Below are 17410 nucleotides of genomic sequence, written 5' to 3'. Positions count from 1 at the left end.
TCTAATTCACTTGGTCAGTGAACAAAGCAACAAACGATAAGTTTGATTAAAGACACAAAGCACCGTAAGTACTACACTTTGTGATTTAATATTTGTAATAAAAGTTTTCAACAAAAAAAACTTGTCTGCCATTATGAGGATGTAATTGTTACAGCGAGAGCCTCCTAGGAGGAGGTTTGAAAACATTCAGAATACTGAATACTTCTCACACAAACATGCGATGAAAAGGAAAAGGCTTAGTAAACCAGACACACAAAGGTGTTTAGTGCTGGACCACTACCTTCACCTGGATTCTAGCTGACCTCAGAAAACTTCAGAGGAAATCAAATCAATGGCTGATCAAACATGAAAACGGTGTCACTAGTTGCACATATAAAAATAGAACATTTGCCTTTCAGAGGAGCGCAAGCTATCAAGAAGCATACAGTATCCAGTATCAGTGTAATAAGATACTATAAGGTCACTTATAGAATCTCAGCGCTGATTAACACTATCTCTAAAGCCGTCTGAGACAAATTCTTCGGGAATCGTGAATCTGTAACAGACACAGCAAATTTGAAATGGAGAAAAACGTACTCTGCTACGAACAATCGAAAAGTTACATTATTTACAAATACCTCCTTACCTATAGACACGAAACTGTTCTACCGAACCGATGCAAAAATTACAAACCACATTTCGGCTGAAAATTTGATCTGATTGATTTTAGTGAGCTCCCAAACGCGTAAAGACTTAAAATTTGGTCTAAAGGGTTTCCGAACTATTGCTGCTCTTAAAAGACGCTTTCTTAAATTAAAAGAAGTGCAACAACCTGTGTACGTGCCAGAGTTACATCTATGAGAAAAGTTTTGCTAGGCCATGCTGAGCACGAGACGGACATACAACGGTCGATATCAACTTGAACAGCAAACAAATATGCTAGCTCAACCACTGACGCAATTAGCACTCTAAACGCTCTTCTAAGCTACTCGAAAGGATTTTTCAGAGTTGAACGCAGAGCTAGCAGGCAGAGATGGGATTCGCGGCTCACTGTGAGCCATAAACTCTACCATCAAACCACGAGATACTGACTCTGTGCTTCTACGAACTGGTCAACAACAGTCGCAAGCGAAATGTTGGTGAAACGAAATTCCCTCTTTTCCACATGACAGGAAGCAGATGCGTGCGGCGTAACTTTTAAACCCGCCTCCATCCGCTTCTGGTCTGCACATAAAATTAGGGAGGTTAAAGCATCGAGAAAATGAAGGTAAGACACACTACCGAAAGCATCAAATCAAACAAGACCCTCTCATTCAAAAACTTCAAGATCATATTTCATTGAAAATTCAAACCTAATAAATAAAACGGTACTAATGTGACAGTCCAGCTCCATTACGACCCAGACGTTTCAAAAGACTTTTCATCTCTTGAGCGTGACTGGCCTCTCCACGAGGGTGATGAAAGAAACCATGTGGGTCGAGTCTTGCCACGAACAAATCTCCACAAATAAGGTAACAACTAGATTTAATAAATTAATGCACATACTTAATCTTTTTTTCAGTTTTTTTTTTTTTCTTTTTAGGAGTGAGACATTCTTTTTAATCCACGGTTGGCTGGCTGAAGGGATTCACTCTTTCGCCCCGTTTATGTACATGACTCTTTCCCCCTTTTTTTGCTGGCAGGGTCAGAGAGGCCAGAGGTCAGTTTTTTTGAGTCTTGGTGGACGTGCTGGATGTATGGACGCACACAGAGGGAGCAGGAGAGGAAGGTTGTTCAGTCATTCACGCATGCTCACACATGCTTGCACACAAAAACAGTGACTCCAACGCGACCCCAAGCTCTTTACTCCTGCACTGAACTGCTGTGTGTGGTAGTGCTGGGCTTGCCAGCTTTTCGCTCATAATTCACAAGTCTCTGTCCAACAAGGTACCTGTATGGGTGAAAAAAAGAAAACACAAATTAACACAAAGCCCAGACGTGTGTCAGTAAGGTGACAGACTTTATTCTTATTTAAAAGTGGTACATAAATTCTAAACTGCAAAACTGCCCAATATATCCAAAATGCAAGCTTTTATGTTTAATTTAATGGCATATAGGCCATATTCTATTATTTTAAAATTGAATAATATTTACTAGTGCTGTAAAATGATTCATCGTGATTAAAATCACACCTAAAATAAATGTTTGCATTTATTTATTGTAAAATATTATAATTTTCTACTTTACAAAAAAAACAGAAACACCTCTGAAAATCTAATCAACGAGGCATTTGTACTGGCAAGTATTGGCTCTTAAAGTAGTTAGTTAATTTCAAACCCTGTTCAAGACTCACTTGTCGTTCTTGATGTGCTCATAAAGGCGCTTGAATTGTCGGATTTGGAAAAAGAGGATGCCCATCAGCACCACTACCATCAGAAGGAAGGGGTAGATTCTCCTCTGCACCAGATTCTGCATCTCCATAGTGACCCCTATTCAGAGAGGCAAGAGCTGGTTAGAAAGGATAACTTTCCTAAAACACTGTAACATGAGAGAAAACCTCAGCGTGAAAAACATCTTAAGATACATTAAGGCTTTTGACCATTTAATTACGATTGAGGTCCTTGAGAACACACCTGGCCTTCTTAAGGCATGCAAGGTATCCCTAATGTTCGGAAGCACAGCTGGTGATTAACTAATTCAACCACTCTACTCCCACAACAGAACCTCACATAGCCAGAATGCTTTCAGTGGTGCAGTAACCGAAAGGAGTCAGTATATGCGAACATATGCAGAATGATGGTGATCTGCTTTTTATTGAGCCACAAAGAGCGTTAAAAGTGTCCCAACATGAACAAACAGGTATTTATTGGAATCTTAAATGTCACTATACAACTCCCGTATGAATGGTGCCCGACTGTTCAGATATCATCTGAATATTTGCACTTAAAAAAAAAAAGCTCAAGTAGTCATTTACAAAGCAACTGTTACAACTGGACTTTTTTTCTCTTTGATTGAAGACCACTCGAAGCTCCACATGATGAAGCCATGCGAATGAGCGCCAAAACCTCTTCTAAAAGAGGAGAATCAAACAAAGTACAATTGCAATAACAATGTCCAGAATGAAAGGAAACAAAGAGCTTACTATATATGAGGGCCTATTAAAATCAACTTTTTTTACGATTTTTTCTTGACTTAAGGATAACTTTAGGTTAAATTACATTAAATTACAACCAAAGAGCAAGTCAAATGTATTTAAAAATTTATTTATTTTTTTATTAAAAGTTCAACAATTTCTGGATGTTGTGAATGAGATCAGGAGAGTCGGAGATTGTGGCGTATATGTTTTTGCACAGATCGATCATGCAATGTATCGTCACAAACCGTAGGGTTTAATTTGTCTGTGTATGTTTTTTTGGTTTTTTGGGTTTTTTTTTTTTACTTAAAGCTTTGGAAAGTTTGGTGCCCACTGACTTCCATTATATGACTTATATATTATATGACATACTGAAACAGTTTTAGTTAAAAAAAAAATCTTTGGTTGTGTTCTACTGAAACAACAAAGACACCTACATCTTGGATGCCTTGGGGGTAAGCAGATAAACATCACATTTTCATTTTTGGGTGAACTACCCCTTTAAGTAAAATGTTTCTGTCACAGTTCTTCAAGTTAAACCAAACTTTTATTTATTTTGATGGTTTGCTCTGAAGTTTTTGTTGGTATATTATATGATGATAGTTTTTAATCAAAACCAATGCATCTCTGGAGATTATGTTTGTACTCAAAAATAGAAGAGGCAGAGGCTGAAAACACTGTCTGCACCATTCATTTACGCCAAGACATACAGAACATGCAGGATTCATATTTAAATAGCATTTTGTGGCATAATATTCATAGTCCTTTGACCATATTGTTTACTGACTGAAGTGTACCGACCTACTTTTGATTTAACATTTGCCCAAATTCATGACATTCCTTGTTATATAGTCAATAATACAAGCATGTTCTGAAAAACTGAGATCTTTGACAAAAACCAGCATTGTTTCCACCCACCAAGAAGGGGGACGATGCCTACAGCAATCACATAAGGGATGCAGAGAGAAAGCAGCAGTACAGCGATGACCGGGGCCGCCAGCTTCCTGATGATGAAATGAAGGTCAATGTTCCTGATTCCATTGGCGTACACCTGAAAAGCAGTAGATCATTCAGTTAGCGAGTGCAAGCACCTAGACCTTTTACAGCACTACAGAGATCATGAACAAACGATAGTCACTAACCTGCTCAATAACTGTCTTCAACCACCACTGGGGACCCATGAGGGTGATGGCAGCAATGATTTTGGCATGCAGCACTCCTAAAGCCCAGTCCTTAACAATATAGAGAAAAATAATCAGAGTCAATACCACTGACACGGCCATACCTCTGTGCCCCACTTAGCGCCTGTGGAAATTAAGTTCTCCAAACAGGATGGATTAGATTAGTAGGGCAAAAGGAGTCTGTTGAAAAACCGCCTGCTACTGGACTAAATCCAACCAAAATCTGTTTTCCGGTACATCAGTGACACAGCTCATTAGCTTAAACAGAGAATGGTGCAAGGCGCAAATACAAACGCTGGCTCAGATAAATACTGACACACAGTGGACATGTCAGATGAGAAAACAGTTGCTAAGTCGATGTTATTTTTAAACTATGTGTCTGTGTAAACAACTCACAACACTAAAGAACAGAAAATTCTCTCACCTTCATGCTGTATCATATGTATATTTCTTCAGATTAATACAAAGACTTAGAAATATAATTCATCTCTATGAGTCTCTCATCCCTATGAGCAGGTTTGTGTTCTTCTGAAGTCACATACTTTTAAGACAGCATGAGGGTAAATAAATAGTGAGAGAATTTTATTTTTTGGTTGGAGTATGCCGTTATACACAGGTGGTGTGTTAATGGAGAAACTGTATAAAATGAACCATCAACATTTTCTCTGATGAGGTTTAATAAATGACATACTCAAAGGTTTATTCACTCAATGATTTCAAATTAATGCTGGGCAATGATTAATCACATCCAAAATAATTGTGGTAACACTTTAGAATATGGGAACACAAGCTCATAATTCCCTGCTTACTAATAGTTCATAAAGTAGTTGTTTTGGGGTACAATTAAAGGATTTAAAATATGGCCATTCCTAATGAGGCATTAACATGTGGATTATAAATAATAATAGCCAATATGCATGCTAATAAACAGCAATTTAATAGTGAGAATAGATCCTTAAAATAGTTACCATAAACGTTTTGGTTTATATATTCTTGTATATATTATATAACATGTATATATTAATATTCACATTAGTTTACATTATATTTGACATAAATATAACTTATTTTTCCTAAATATGTACATGCATGTGTGTGCATTTATATACACATAAAATATACACAGTACACATTATTGTGCACATAAATGTTTTTTATATTGTGGCTGCGATAAATTTTTACCCAGCAATATTTCATATGGACTGCTTTTCATACTTTAAAGGGTTGCTCCACCTCAAAAATCAACATTTCGTTCCAAATCACATGTCGTTCCAAATCTGTAAACGCTTAGCTCTTCTTCGGGAACACAACTAAGATATTTAAATATCCAGTCCTCATTTACTTTCATTACATGGAAATAGCAGAAAAAAATGTTGTTACCAATGTAGCGTTTTTGTGTACCATGGAAAAAAACCATATGGGTCTAGAACAACATAAAAGGGAGTAAATCTGTTATAAATGATAAAGTTCTATTCTGTGTGAACTGTGCCTTTAAGAGCACGGTTCCTATTTGTGCTTTACCTGCCAGGGGTAGAACAGAGGCGTCTGATCCAGCGGCACTCTGAGAGGAGCTACAATCACCAGCTCGAACAGAAGTCCCAAGAGCAGAGGGATCACTCCAGCCAACAGCACAGCCACAATCAGCGTCTTCATAATCTGAATTCACACAAATCAGCAACACAATTCATTATGTATGTAATTATTACTTTTTAAAGTCATGTTTGCTGCAGTAAAATAACCCTAAAATCCTATTCCTCTTTTCTCTTCATTCCTTTTAAGCACAATAAACATAGCATTCAGTACCATGAGGGTCCACTCCTGAACCTTGAGCAGGATGACTCTCCGGCCCTGAGGCATCCAGGCCAGCAGCACTGTGATCGCTCTGATGGAGAGCCAGCAAACATACAGCCCACACGCTGCAGTGTACAGCTCATGGATCTTAGCACTGCCCGTCCAGAAGGACATCAGCCAGCGTCCAGTGAACACTGTGACAAACACAAGAGAATTCAGAGCACTGCTGAAACAAACCTTTCTATTCTCTCGCTCTTTAAAAAAAAGAAAAATCAGTAATTTAATAACGGCATTCTAACATTTGTAAACTTTAAAGTAATAGAAAAAGTTGAGAAAAATGTTTAATATTTTACAGTGTCCTTGTTACATGCATTTACTATATCCATAATCCTCTAGTATTACTAATTACATGCAACTAACCATAAACCAAAACCTAATCCTAACTCTATAGTAAGTAGATGTTGTTAATTGTTATTTCTCAGCGCTTAAATGCAATTATACTGCAACAAAGATAAAGAGCAACCTAAAATTCCAAGACCGTGTGAGTCACTGATTTACATGCAATTATAAAGAACAAGGACTAAATATTCAAACTTCAAAAACAGCATTAAGAGACCATTAAAATATTCCATAAGACTACTGTACTTTAAGTCTTGGAAAGTTGCATGATAGCTTTGATTCACACAAGCTTAGAAATTTAATTGGTTGACCACATAAACTGCTACTGAATCCTTTTTGAGTATAAAAAAAACTCATAGTAGTAGTAAAATAATTAAACAAATGCATCCAGTAAAATTCTTTAAACTTCCATTTCAATTATATTATATATATAAAGCTATATGAGGGTGAGCAAATGATAATTCAAATTTCACATTTTTTGGACTCTCACCTGGCAATGTGAGACACACCAAACTGGCCAAAAGCAGCGTCACACACATAAACAGTATCAGCAACACAATCTACGAAGAGGGCCAAAAGAGAAAAAACATTAAAGACAACTGCTCTGAAATTCACAAACTCCAGACTTTCACTGAAATTCAACTGGACAGAGCTGGAGTACCCTTAGAGGGAATTTCATGGGCCGGTGATAGGGCTGAAAGCCCACTGGGCCCCCCTGCTGAAGTATGGCCTGGTGGGCAGCGTGCAGTCCTTCACCCACCACAGGAATGGCATTGTTTCGGGCCTGCTGGTTGTTGTTGTTGGCTTGCTGGTTAGCGTTGTTCTCATTGTCTTCCTGGTCTCCCAGCAAGTAAGAATGCAAGTCTCTGAAATGTGTGGCACAACATAGAATTGATTAAACTTAAACCCTACTACAACATAATGTAAATTAGAGATTTATTCCACAATGTGGACACTTTACTGCTTCCAAAAGTGATTTTATGAAATGCAGAACTCTGTACACGTGAACTCAATCTAAACTGCAGAGCTCAAACGGGTGCATGAAGTGAAAATGGGCATAAACAACCCACATAAAATACATTTTAACCTAAGATCTATTAAATCGGTACTAATGATTTGTGATTGTAACATTAACAGAAATATTCAACAGTTATGATTTGTCAGGATCGTGCTTTACTAACACAAAGTTCAATTCCAGTGATAGATTTTTTTTTTTTTTTAGGACAACACAGAGAAAACCAGGAAAAGTCATTTCAGTCCATGAGGTTAACAGACGTAATGAGCAACAGGGTAAATGTGCGTGAGACTCACAGCAAGTAACCAGCAGTCACAGTCCACGCTCGCACCAGACCTTTGAGCCACTGCCGTGTATGTCCCTGTTCCAAAAGAGCAGGAAGAACAACCTGCAACAATAGCAGCTCCAGAGACAGCTCACTCACCGGAGCATCACTGAAAGAGAGAGAGAGAAGGAGTCATTATATTTGTATGTAAACTACTGGTATCACTCCATATTACTTAACAATAGAGCATGACATCAATTTGTAGGTCACCCATAATGCTTAACCTCCACGGTTTCCTTATAGAACATCTAATTGGTTTTATAATAAAATAGCCTGGAAAGTAATCTTACCAGATCTGTAGCATTTTTCCAGGCCTTACAACACCCTTTTGGTCCTCTTTAAATAACAATTTCACACTGTCACTCCCAAACAAGCTCATTTTCATTTCATCCTTTCAATTCTTGAATACTAATAAAACATTTTAAATACAGCCAACACTACTGCTCTTTTTATCTGTGCATGAGCTTGCAGATGTAATTTATCCAAGTTCCAATGTAGTTGTACAGTAGCAACTTTTCAACAATATGCTTTTAAAGCATGACAATTTAAAAATAACCATGTCATTTATGTTTTAGAAAAAAAAAAACTTTTAGACATTTCTTCAAATAATTATTAATCACAGACACTAAGGCCCATTTCTATAACTATAACTCTTAGCACCACATTATTGAACAATCATTCTATTTACTTTAAGCACACAGACTTTGTGTTGTTTTCTGCTTTAAATATGACTTTTAAAGTTAGTCAATTCTTACAGAATGTCAATGTTTTTATATTTATCAGCTTGAAAATCATTATAAAAAGGTCTATATTGTACATTATAATAATAGTTGTGTGCACTACCCCATTCCCCAAAATGATTATTAAAACTTTTAAGTTCAATATAGTTATCAATATAGTTATCACCCTTAGTGTGAACAGCCCTTTTATTCTATACATAAATTGAAAACCAGATTTTTAAAAATGCGTTCAGTGTAGACTGCTGTTGTTTTAGACACCAATGGCTTTTATTGTTTGGACAAAACAGCAAAACCCCCCATGTGGGTTTGGAAGTTCAAACATTAGCTTTCTGAGTCATTCAAACAATATTTAAACCTCCCAATATGTGAAAGATGGCCTCTTTCCACAGAAGTCAGAGTCAGTGGCCTAACAAACACTACAGCTGTTCAAAGTACTCTCCTGAGAGGACAGCAGGGTTACATAGGGAAAAATACCCTAAATACACAGCAAGAAGACTTTCTATGCCATTATTATTGTGGACATTAAATTAATAGCTGTCTGCAAGATCAGACTGTAGTAATGCTCTGCTGGGAATGACGACATCAAGTGCAACACCTGCCAAATGATGCAACAGGCCCACCTGACACTACAGAGAGTCCTGAACTCATTAGGTAACGAAGCAAAGGTCTGCCATGACAGCAGTAATTAGCACTTTACATTTATGGCCCTTTTTAACAGTGAAGTCACACAGAGAGAAAAAAAAAACCGGGTGCAATCTCTCACTGGATTTACACAGTAAAACAAGCAAAAACACCAAACCTTTACACAATGTTTAGGCAATTATCACAAGGAATATTAAGCTTTAAAACTTGGAAATACAATTTATTTACCTGTAAAGCATCACATTGTAGGGAAGAAATGAAGGGAAGATGTGTTTGATTATCCGGATAGGAAGCCACAACATGAGAAGAACGATTGAGCCAAATACAACCTGGAAAGAGAGAAAAAGCTTTTAAGAATTTAACGGGATCCATTGAAAAAGGTCTCAAATAGTTGAACATTTCCTCACCACTGATAATATGAATCGCCTCAAGTGTCTATATATTGGTAGGTGAATCATTTCCTGCACTGGGTTGAAATCTGGATCGTTCAGATTTCTGAGAAACCACAAGACTCCAGGCCTCAGAACCTAAGAAACACAAGGAAAGCACTTACATCCCTCAAACGTTTCCTGAAGAATATCTTCTGTGTGATTTAACTGATATAGAAATGCTCACCTCTCTAAGTAGAAGAATGAAAGAGGCAAAATAGAAGACATAGACCATCCCCACCAGCCAGTGAAGGAACATGGTGGTCCCTGGGGCTGATTCAAAACTCAACTCTCTGTCTTTCAAAGAGGCATCAAACATTTCCTACAAAACAGAGAAAAACTAAATAAGGCCTTAAAAAGTTGCACTCAAATATTTTCCTCCAAAAAGAAAAAGAATTAAGAAAAGAAACCGATCATCTGTCATTGAGATGAATGGGAATGCTATCAAATAGTTTTCTACAATGATTACAGCCCTTTTTGAGCCAACGTGAACAGCATGCATGCATATCTTAAAATAGTTTGAAAAAATTAAAAAAAATAAAAAATACCAGAGAGCAGATATCAAGCCACCAGCCGCAGATGAGGGGAAACACGCCAATCTCTACAACTACTAGAAGAGAAACCTGGAAGAAACAAAATGAGCAACATTAAAAGTAGTGCATGACTGATACTAAACAAATAGCAAATATAAAACAATACATAGTAATATAATTAAGTGCATCAAGCCCAGGCCTGTAATCTAAGCTTAGATAATGCAACCTAATTATAGCATTAAAGTGACTGAGAACATAGAATTACAGTAAATCACCAAGAACTTCGGCAAAAGAAGTTGTTGCAATCAATGTTATTAAGTCATTGTTTTCGCCCTTTGTAATTACTCAACAAGTTTAGCAAACATGGTTTTACAGTGCACTGCTGATGTAACTGACCTTTACAACAATGTAGCAGACTCCTAACAAGCGGCGTGATCTTTGAAATCTCACCAGTGCTGCTAATCCCTGAGATCTGAATTAAGGGAAAGGAACATCAGGGGCTGGATCAATTTAATTTCATTAATATAAAAAATAAAAAAGTCTTCTTTCCTGGAAGACTTGGTAATCAAGAGAAGGTAGTTACTTCAGGTTTCATATTCAGATTATTTCAGGTTATTGAGTGGTTAAGGATACATGACACACAATGAGTGTGATGGCTAAAAGGACATATCCAACTATAGTGGTGATGAGTCCCTCAAAGTGTGAGGCACGAACCTGAAAACAGGTGAGAGACAGTTGTCAAATGGCAAAAATGCATTTACATGAATTTTTTTTTCTAAATCAAAGCTGGATAATACATACTATTCTGATACTTACATATTCTTCAAAACCAAGACCAACCACTGAGAAGTGGCCAATATGGTAGGGACAGAAAGCTGAGAAGGAATGATTTGAAGAGTTGAGGTTTGTAAGAACACAGTCAATAGCTATGCTTACATCTACTTATTTGTATGTAAAGTGCATCAAAAAAGAGACATGGGTAAGCAAAAATGGACCAACCAACGGATCTCACTGCACGGCATCTGAAATGGTAGTTTTGTCATTCTCAAATGCTTGAGCAAAGTCTCAAAGTGCTCAATTATAATTAACTCCCAGAACTGTGTCCCCAAACAGCAGGCTTTGAAAATAAGATAATAATGACCGTGTTTCGTCTGCGCGCTCTGAAGCTCGTAATTTGTTGTATACAAACATTATTACATACAGTGTCTTCTCCCCACTGCATCAAATTAATTTGTTCTTTGTGATATTTAGAACAAGTCAATCAGGAAGTGACAATTTCGTTCTATTCAACTCACTGAATGGAAATTATGCTTTATTTGCAAATGTTTTAAGCGATATTCCAATTTTGCGCCTAAGTTTAATTAGAAACTTTGAATGGAAACATAGCTAATGTTTTCATATTGGGTTACATCGGTGCATTCGTGCTATAATCCGTTTGAAATAAATCTGCAGTGATGCTTACCAAACACCAGGATGAAGAGCGTGTTGAGAGAGACCACCCAGAACACATGTTCCTAAAGCATAAAAATTTATTAATTTGTAGTTCTTTTGAACTGGATGTTTTTTCGAGCAATTAATTATTTGTGTGACTTACCAGAAAAACCAGGGACCCATCAAGCCCAAGCATCTAAAGAAAGAGGAAAGAAAAGGTTTAATGTTTCTCTGAAAGATTTTGGTATGATGTTTGATAGAGTGAGATACAGCACATAGTCTCACCCTCTCCCAAGTGAGCTCTTCAGCCGCACGATCCCATTCCAGAGCATTCCAGTTCATATCATCTGCACAAAACAAACACAATGTTGCAGCCCAACAGCTTTCTGCACCAGTTAGCATTTATTCCCCCTGAAAACTTTCTTATTTGTTTAATTAAAGCCGTCGTACCCTGTGCTCCATTGTTGGCGTCTGCCACATCTTCGGCTCCTCCATCCTCCTCATCTTCATTATCTAGCTCCATCTCTTCAGCAGGGTCAGCAGGGAGGTCAGGAGCTTCAGCCGCTGCAGCATTTTCAGCTGGAGGTTCTGCTTGAGCAGGCATGGGCTGGTTTTCAGCACCCCCATTACCTTGGCCAGCAGCCTAATAAGACAGAATATTAATAATGAGGAAAATTGGAATCAACTACGGTGGAGCCTGTGAAGCTTTGTGAAGGAGTAGTAAACTGCATCTTGTTCAAACCAAGAAGAAAAAAAAACAAGCCGTTATTATGGTAAGAGTGCAGTCTCTAGAGATTCAGGGATAATGAGGGATTTGAAAATGACAGAAGGTCAGGCAGGCTACTGTGTTGTGTTCAAATCAAAATGATAATTACAGTAAGCAGGAAGCAAAGTAAACAAAGAGGGTCATGGCGCAACCTGTATAATTGGTCCCTAAAGAATATCAAGCTTTTAGAAAGTTTTGCTGACTTAAGCTGCAATAGGAATGTCATCTTTGCTGTACAGACTTTGTTGGTGTGAAATTATGGAAAAAGAAAAATAGAAAGATTATTAGGAATAAGCTTCGAGTAAGTCACTCGAAAAAAGAAATTGGGCTGAAAATATCACAATGCCATTTTTTTGGTTACACACACACACACTTTTAGATAAACAGCTGTTTCTAAAGTGTCAAAAAAGATAATATGGATTTTGGAATAGAAATGCTTAATGTATCAGTTTTCACTAAACATGGACAATACAAAATATTTCCAGAGCATATTATAATGATTAATGAAGGTTCGCAAGACACTGTAGACTGAAGTAATGGTTTCTGAAGAATCAGCTTTACCATCACAGGCAAAAAACATTTCAAAATATAAATCAATAAGGAAAATATTTTTGACCAGATAAATGCAGCCTTGGTGAGGAGTCTTCTTTCAAAAACTTTTTTTTTTTTTCCATTCCTACCAAACCGTTATAAACATGTTTGTTTAATTCCCACCAACCCCAAATGTATTCCTTCCAATGTAGTAATGACTAAAGTAAAAAGCAATCGTGCAGTAAATGTAAAGTTCTTTTAGTTAGTCATTTTATTTCATTAGTGAATTCCTATTGTTTATTCTAAATCCATTACATCTGAGCTTGATATGCATTCAGTTAGATGAAAACTGATATAACATCATACATATTATACCTCATTAGGTGGTCCTGCTGCATTAGCAGGTTGCTGCTGGTTCTGCTCCAGCCATAACGGGGCTCCACCATGAACAATCTGCTCCCGCAGCCACACCAGACTGATGAAGGCGCAGAGGGTACAGGTCACCACAAAGCAGCCCTGCAGGCAGTCGGCCAGCAAGTTCTCCCTGCAGAGGATGAACATTCACTGATCATCACTTCTGAAATATCCATCCATTACTATTCAGCACATCCACGGCTAAACCCGAGAGCGCAGTGAGGATTGAAATAACCCATCATGCTCAGAGTTCACAATGAGCCCATCTGCAATGTAAATGAATATTTTAAGGAGAAAACTTGAGAGCTTTCCTGTCTGGTACGTACGTGGAGAGCATGTCTAACGGCAGAGTCAGCAGAGAGCTTACAGATCCAGTAAACAGACACTTATAGATCCGACCTGAAGGAAAGTAAGAAAACATTATGTCAATAATAGAATAAAATGCACAATGTGTGAATAAAGGACAGCGTGTTTCTCACAGCATACCAGACTGTGACCTCTGGGCATCACTTACATGCTGTTAGAGGTACAACCCCCAGCCAAGCGAAGGCAACAAGCGTGTAATGAAACCAGTATCTGATAGCTGTGCCTATACTGGTGACCAGTCCTGCGAAAATGTCCTGCACTGGGAGCCTTGAAGGCATGTCTGGAGAGTAAACTGAAAGTAAAAGAGATGAGGATTTTAATGCATTTAATATTACAATTGTAGATAAGCATTTTGGACTGTATCATAAATTACTGAAAAGGAAGCTTTAGAAATTTTATTTAATCCAAATTTTAGACGCTTTTAATCCTTTGCAAATTATTTAAACTAGTTAAAAGTTAATTTTTTTAATTTATTTTTTTTCCCCAAAGTTGTTTAACAAAAATCTTACTCTTCAATAAAGATCATGACTCTGAAAAGCATAACTCTACAAAACACAATTACAGAAGAAGCATCTCTAAAAACAACAATTATTGTCCACAAACAAAGACGGCAACATTTAAATGGGTGCAGTGCTTGTATCTAATTACATGCATCTAATTTTGATCTTAAAATCTTAAGAAATATTACTACTGTAGCATTGCAATGTAAATATTTAAGAAAACTTAAGTTACATTTAAGACTGTTTAATTAGCTGCTAAAAAAAGTTGACATAAGTTGGAGAAGATAGTTTGTGCATATTCCATCCCCAAATACTAATAATATATAATATATATATTTATTTATTTTTGGACACACTGTGAAACATTATCATCATCATCTGCTCATGTCTACAAGGACATGGTGTCGTAAATAATTACTTAAAATCACAGACTGTATGATTTAATACTTTGACTAAGCCATATTGCGATTTTGGTGCCATTTTGCTTAATCGTGTCATACTATGTTGAGTAATAACTGAAGTTTGCACAGAATACTGGAAATAATACTTTCCAAAGGGCTTGTGTTTACATTCCTCTCAAAGCTTTTGAAAAGCAAAGCTAAACCCAAAACTAAATCAAAACACTTTCACTGTAGTAAAGTCATGCAACAATTTACTTGGGGTGTAAAAACCTTGTTTGACCTCAGCAAAGAGCAGCTACGTCAGACAACACAAGTGCTGTGCTTTTACGTCACATGATCAACTCATAGAACCCTTTCGCTCTGAAGCACACAATCGCTGCTATTGAACAGGACATTCGAGGCTGTTGTGACTCTATAGAGCAGTTCCTGGCTTTACCTCCCCTGAAGAATGTAATGAGAGTGGGTTACTTACTTGGCGTGAAAGCAAATCTGTGCTTGCATAATTCGCAGTACTCTTTTCTGCTGTGTTTAAGCCACTGCACCAAGCTGTGAAAACACAAGAGGGGCCAGGAAGCGGGCATGAGGATGATGATCTGACTTATGTGGAAAAGCACAGAAAATCTTGCTTCGTTTCCCATTTCCAAAAGAATATAAGAAAAGCTGGAACTGTTACACTGAGGAGGACCCCATAAGTTACAGCTAGTCGCTTCGTCAATTGGGTGTTGCTGACGCTTTCGATTCAGTAACCGAAAAGAACAAAAAAAAAAACAACACAAAGCCTTACAAAAATAACTGGCCCCAATAGAAAGGTTAACCTAGATCTACTGACAGACATTCAGTTCTAGAAAATGCCAAATTAGCCAATTTAGGGTGTTACAGAAATGTACAATAAAACGAAAACACTATTTTCTGTTTTTAATTACCATCTTCTTTTGCCAAAGCAATACACAATACCATTTAAAATGTTCTGGTCAGTTATCTTCGTTTAAAAAAACGAAATTCAGCACAAATGCATTCAACTGATCAAAAGTAATAGTACAGATATATATAATATCACAAAGATGTTTTTTTTTATATAATTTTAAATAAAGGCTGTTATTTTCATCCTGAAAAAAAGCTGAGTTTCCACAACAGTTTTCAACATCGAAAATACGAGGCATTTTCCTGATCAGATCATATTCTTGTTTGTCAGTGCTTGATCCTCCTCCTTACATTGCAAGTGGTTTTCCATTTCACGCTGTCCCATTTTTTGCCATTACTGACTCATCTTGAGTAGGGCACCTAGAATTATTACTGCAGGACACCAGGTTCAGTGTAGTTAGCTGCTTAAATTACATCCTCTGAATTTTACAGCAGGCACAATAAACTAATAATAAAGTGCATTTGGACATGAGACAGCCGTCATCATTGAGTGTTAGTCTAAAAACTGACACGTACACATAATTTAACCCAAAAAGCTTGTTATAAAACAGTATCATACAGGGAATTCGTCAGTCAATGAACAAAGCTCTTACCATTCTTGGTGGATGAACTTAATACTTCCAGTACACACGCAAGGATGATAGAGGGGTTTGTCCTGAGTTCCCTCAGATCGACACACCCGACATATATCGGCTGCCAGAAACAAAATTGGCAAAATTAACATTTAAAACCGATACATGCAGAAAACATCAAAAAATTAAATGAGAATGCACCAAGCAAACACACTGCACCTGCCAAAAAAATGAATACGAGCTATGAAATTACTAGATACGTTTTAATGTTTTTTCAATTTATACTAACGAAAAATAAAAGGGTAGATGCATGCAAGATCATTGCGTGCTATCTCGCCAGTCAATTTCCTGGTCATCTTTGCCCTCTTGCTGTAACAACTGTATAAACCTTAACCAGATAATAATGAGAGACAGTCCACAGCAAACATAAAGTTCAAAAATGAATTAGGATCTCTTTTCCGGCAATGTTTTAAACATGGCACACATGAACTGAGTTAATATGCTACGTTTCATTTATTTCATCTACGGCAGATGCGTTTACACCTGGCCAAAATACATAAATAAATCATTGTACGCCAGTTACACGTTATGATCATTTCTACAGCTACTTTTAACACATGACTAATGTGCTTTTAACAATTTCCAAAATCAAAATCAAGTTCGAATTCATATTATTCGGACGTGCTTGGAGGATGACAGCTGTACTGAAGACCAAGCTGGCAGGAAAACATTTAGCTAGTTAGCTTGCAAAGGCCACATCAGTAACGGATGCATATTTGGGTGCGCACCGCGGCTAAATCATCACACAATGCTAAATATACTTTTGTCAAAGCGCATTTAAAAAGCAACAACGTGGAAACTTATAGCACCCACATTGCCTCCGTGTCTAGACAGCTTACCTTCTTCGGCAGTGTCCATCTTGTACGGTGACGCACTGTCCTCTTTACAGTCAACACATAACACACTCCGCCGAACAAACCACAGTATTAGCTCACAACTACGTTAAAATACAACATGACGAAATCGATCCAAACATGAACGCCGCATAACCCCAAACCCGACCCGCTTTTCCGTGTAATGCTCACAGAGAGCGCTGATCTAGCTACTTGTTGGTCGACTATATTCCAGCTCGGCTGAACATGTTTGTGGCCTCTGGATCCGTGTGGGGCCACGGTTTCGATTTACGGCAGAACAGCGCGCGTGCGCAAAGAACGCGACACTTTCTAGCGTTTTCCGGTGGTGACTGCGCTGGATTATAAATGATTTTACATTCGAACTACTATTTCTCAATATGCATCGAGTTAGCGTATATATTTTAATCGTATATACAATACGAATGCGTCGTGGTATATGGCAATTTATT

At 37.4% G+C, this 17410-nt stretch overlaps 1 protein-coding gene across 1 annotated transcript; it reads right to left on the bottom strand.

Moving 5' to 3' along the window:
* Positions 1-69: 69 nt before the first annotated feature.
* Positions 70-17229, bottom strand: march6 (membrane-associated ring finger (C3HC4) 6). The gene is made up of 26 exons (XM_043257245.1): positions 16947-17229; positions 16069-16168; positions 15027-15100; positions 13802-13945; positions 13614-13686; positions 13249-13417; positions 12027-12219; positions 11862-11923; positions 11740-11772; positions 11608-11659; positions 10962-11020; positions 10779-10859; positions 10542-10610; positions 10161-10235; positions 9800-9934; positions 9592-9711; positions 9413-9513; positions 7774-7911; positions 7124-7328; positions 6953-7022; positions 6076-6257; positions 5794-5928; positions 4234-4323; positions 4010-4142; positions 2312-2447; positions 70-1909 (listed from the first exon to the last, which is right to left on the bottom strand). Exons 1-26 carry the CDS (start codon positions 16963-16965, stop codon positions 1822-1824), a joined length of 2736 nt encoding a protein of 911 aa, XP_043113180.1. The 5' UTR covers positions 16966-17229; the 3' UTR covers positions 70-1821.
* Positions 17230-17410: the final 181 nt, after the last annotated feature.

This window comes from Puntigrus tetrazona, chromosome 2 (assembly GCF_018831695.1).
Source record: "Puntigrus tetrazona isolate hp1 chromosome 2, ASM1883169v1, whole genome shotgun sequence".
Taxonomy (NCBI): Eukaryota; Metazoa; Chordata; class Actinopteri; order Cypriniformes; family Cyprinidae; genus Puntigrus; species Puntigrus tetrazona.
The sequence above is the reverse complement of the archived record's forward strand: the minus strand, read 5'-3'. Positions and strand labels throughout refer to the sequence as shown.

What these genes read in the sequence shown, in the direction of transcription:
- march6 (XM_043257245.1), bottom strand. An exon ending in TCTGCTACATTGTTGTAAAG is followed by an intron (nt 10,236 to 10,541) that starts GTCAGTTACATC and finishes TGTTTCTTCCAG; the next exon opens with GTTTCTCTTCTAGTAGTTGT. An exon ending in GTGACTGCTGGTTACTTGCT is followed by an intron (nt 7,329 to 7,773) that starts GTGAGTCTCACG and finishes CACACATTTCAG; the next exon opens with AGACTTGCATTCTTACTTGC.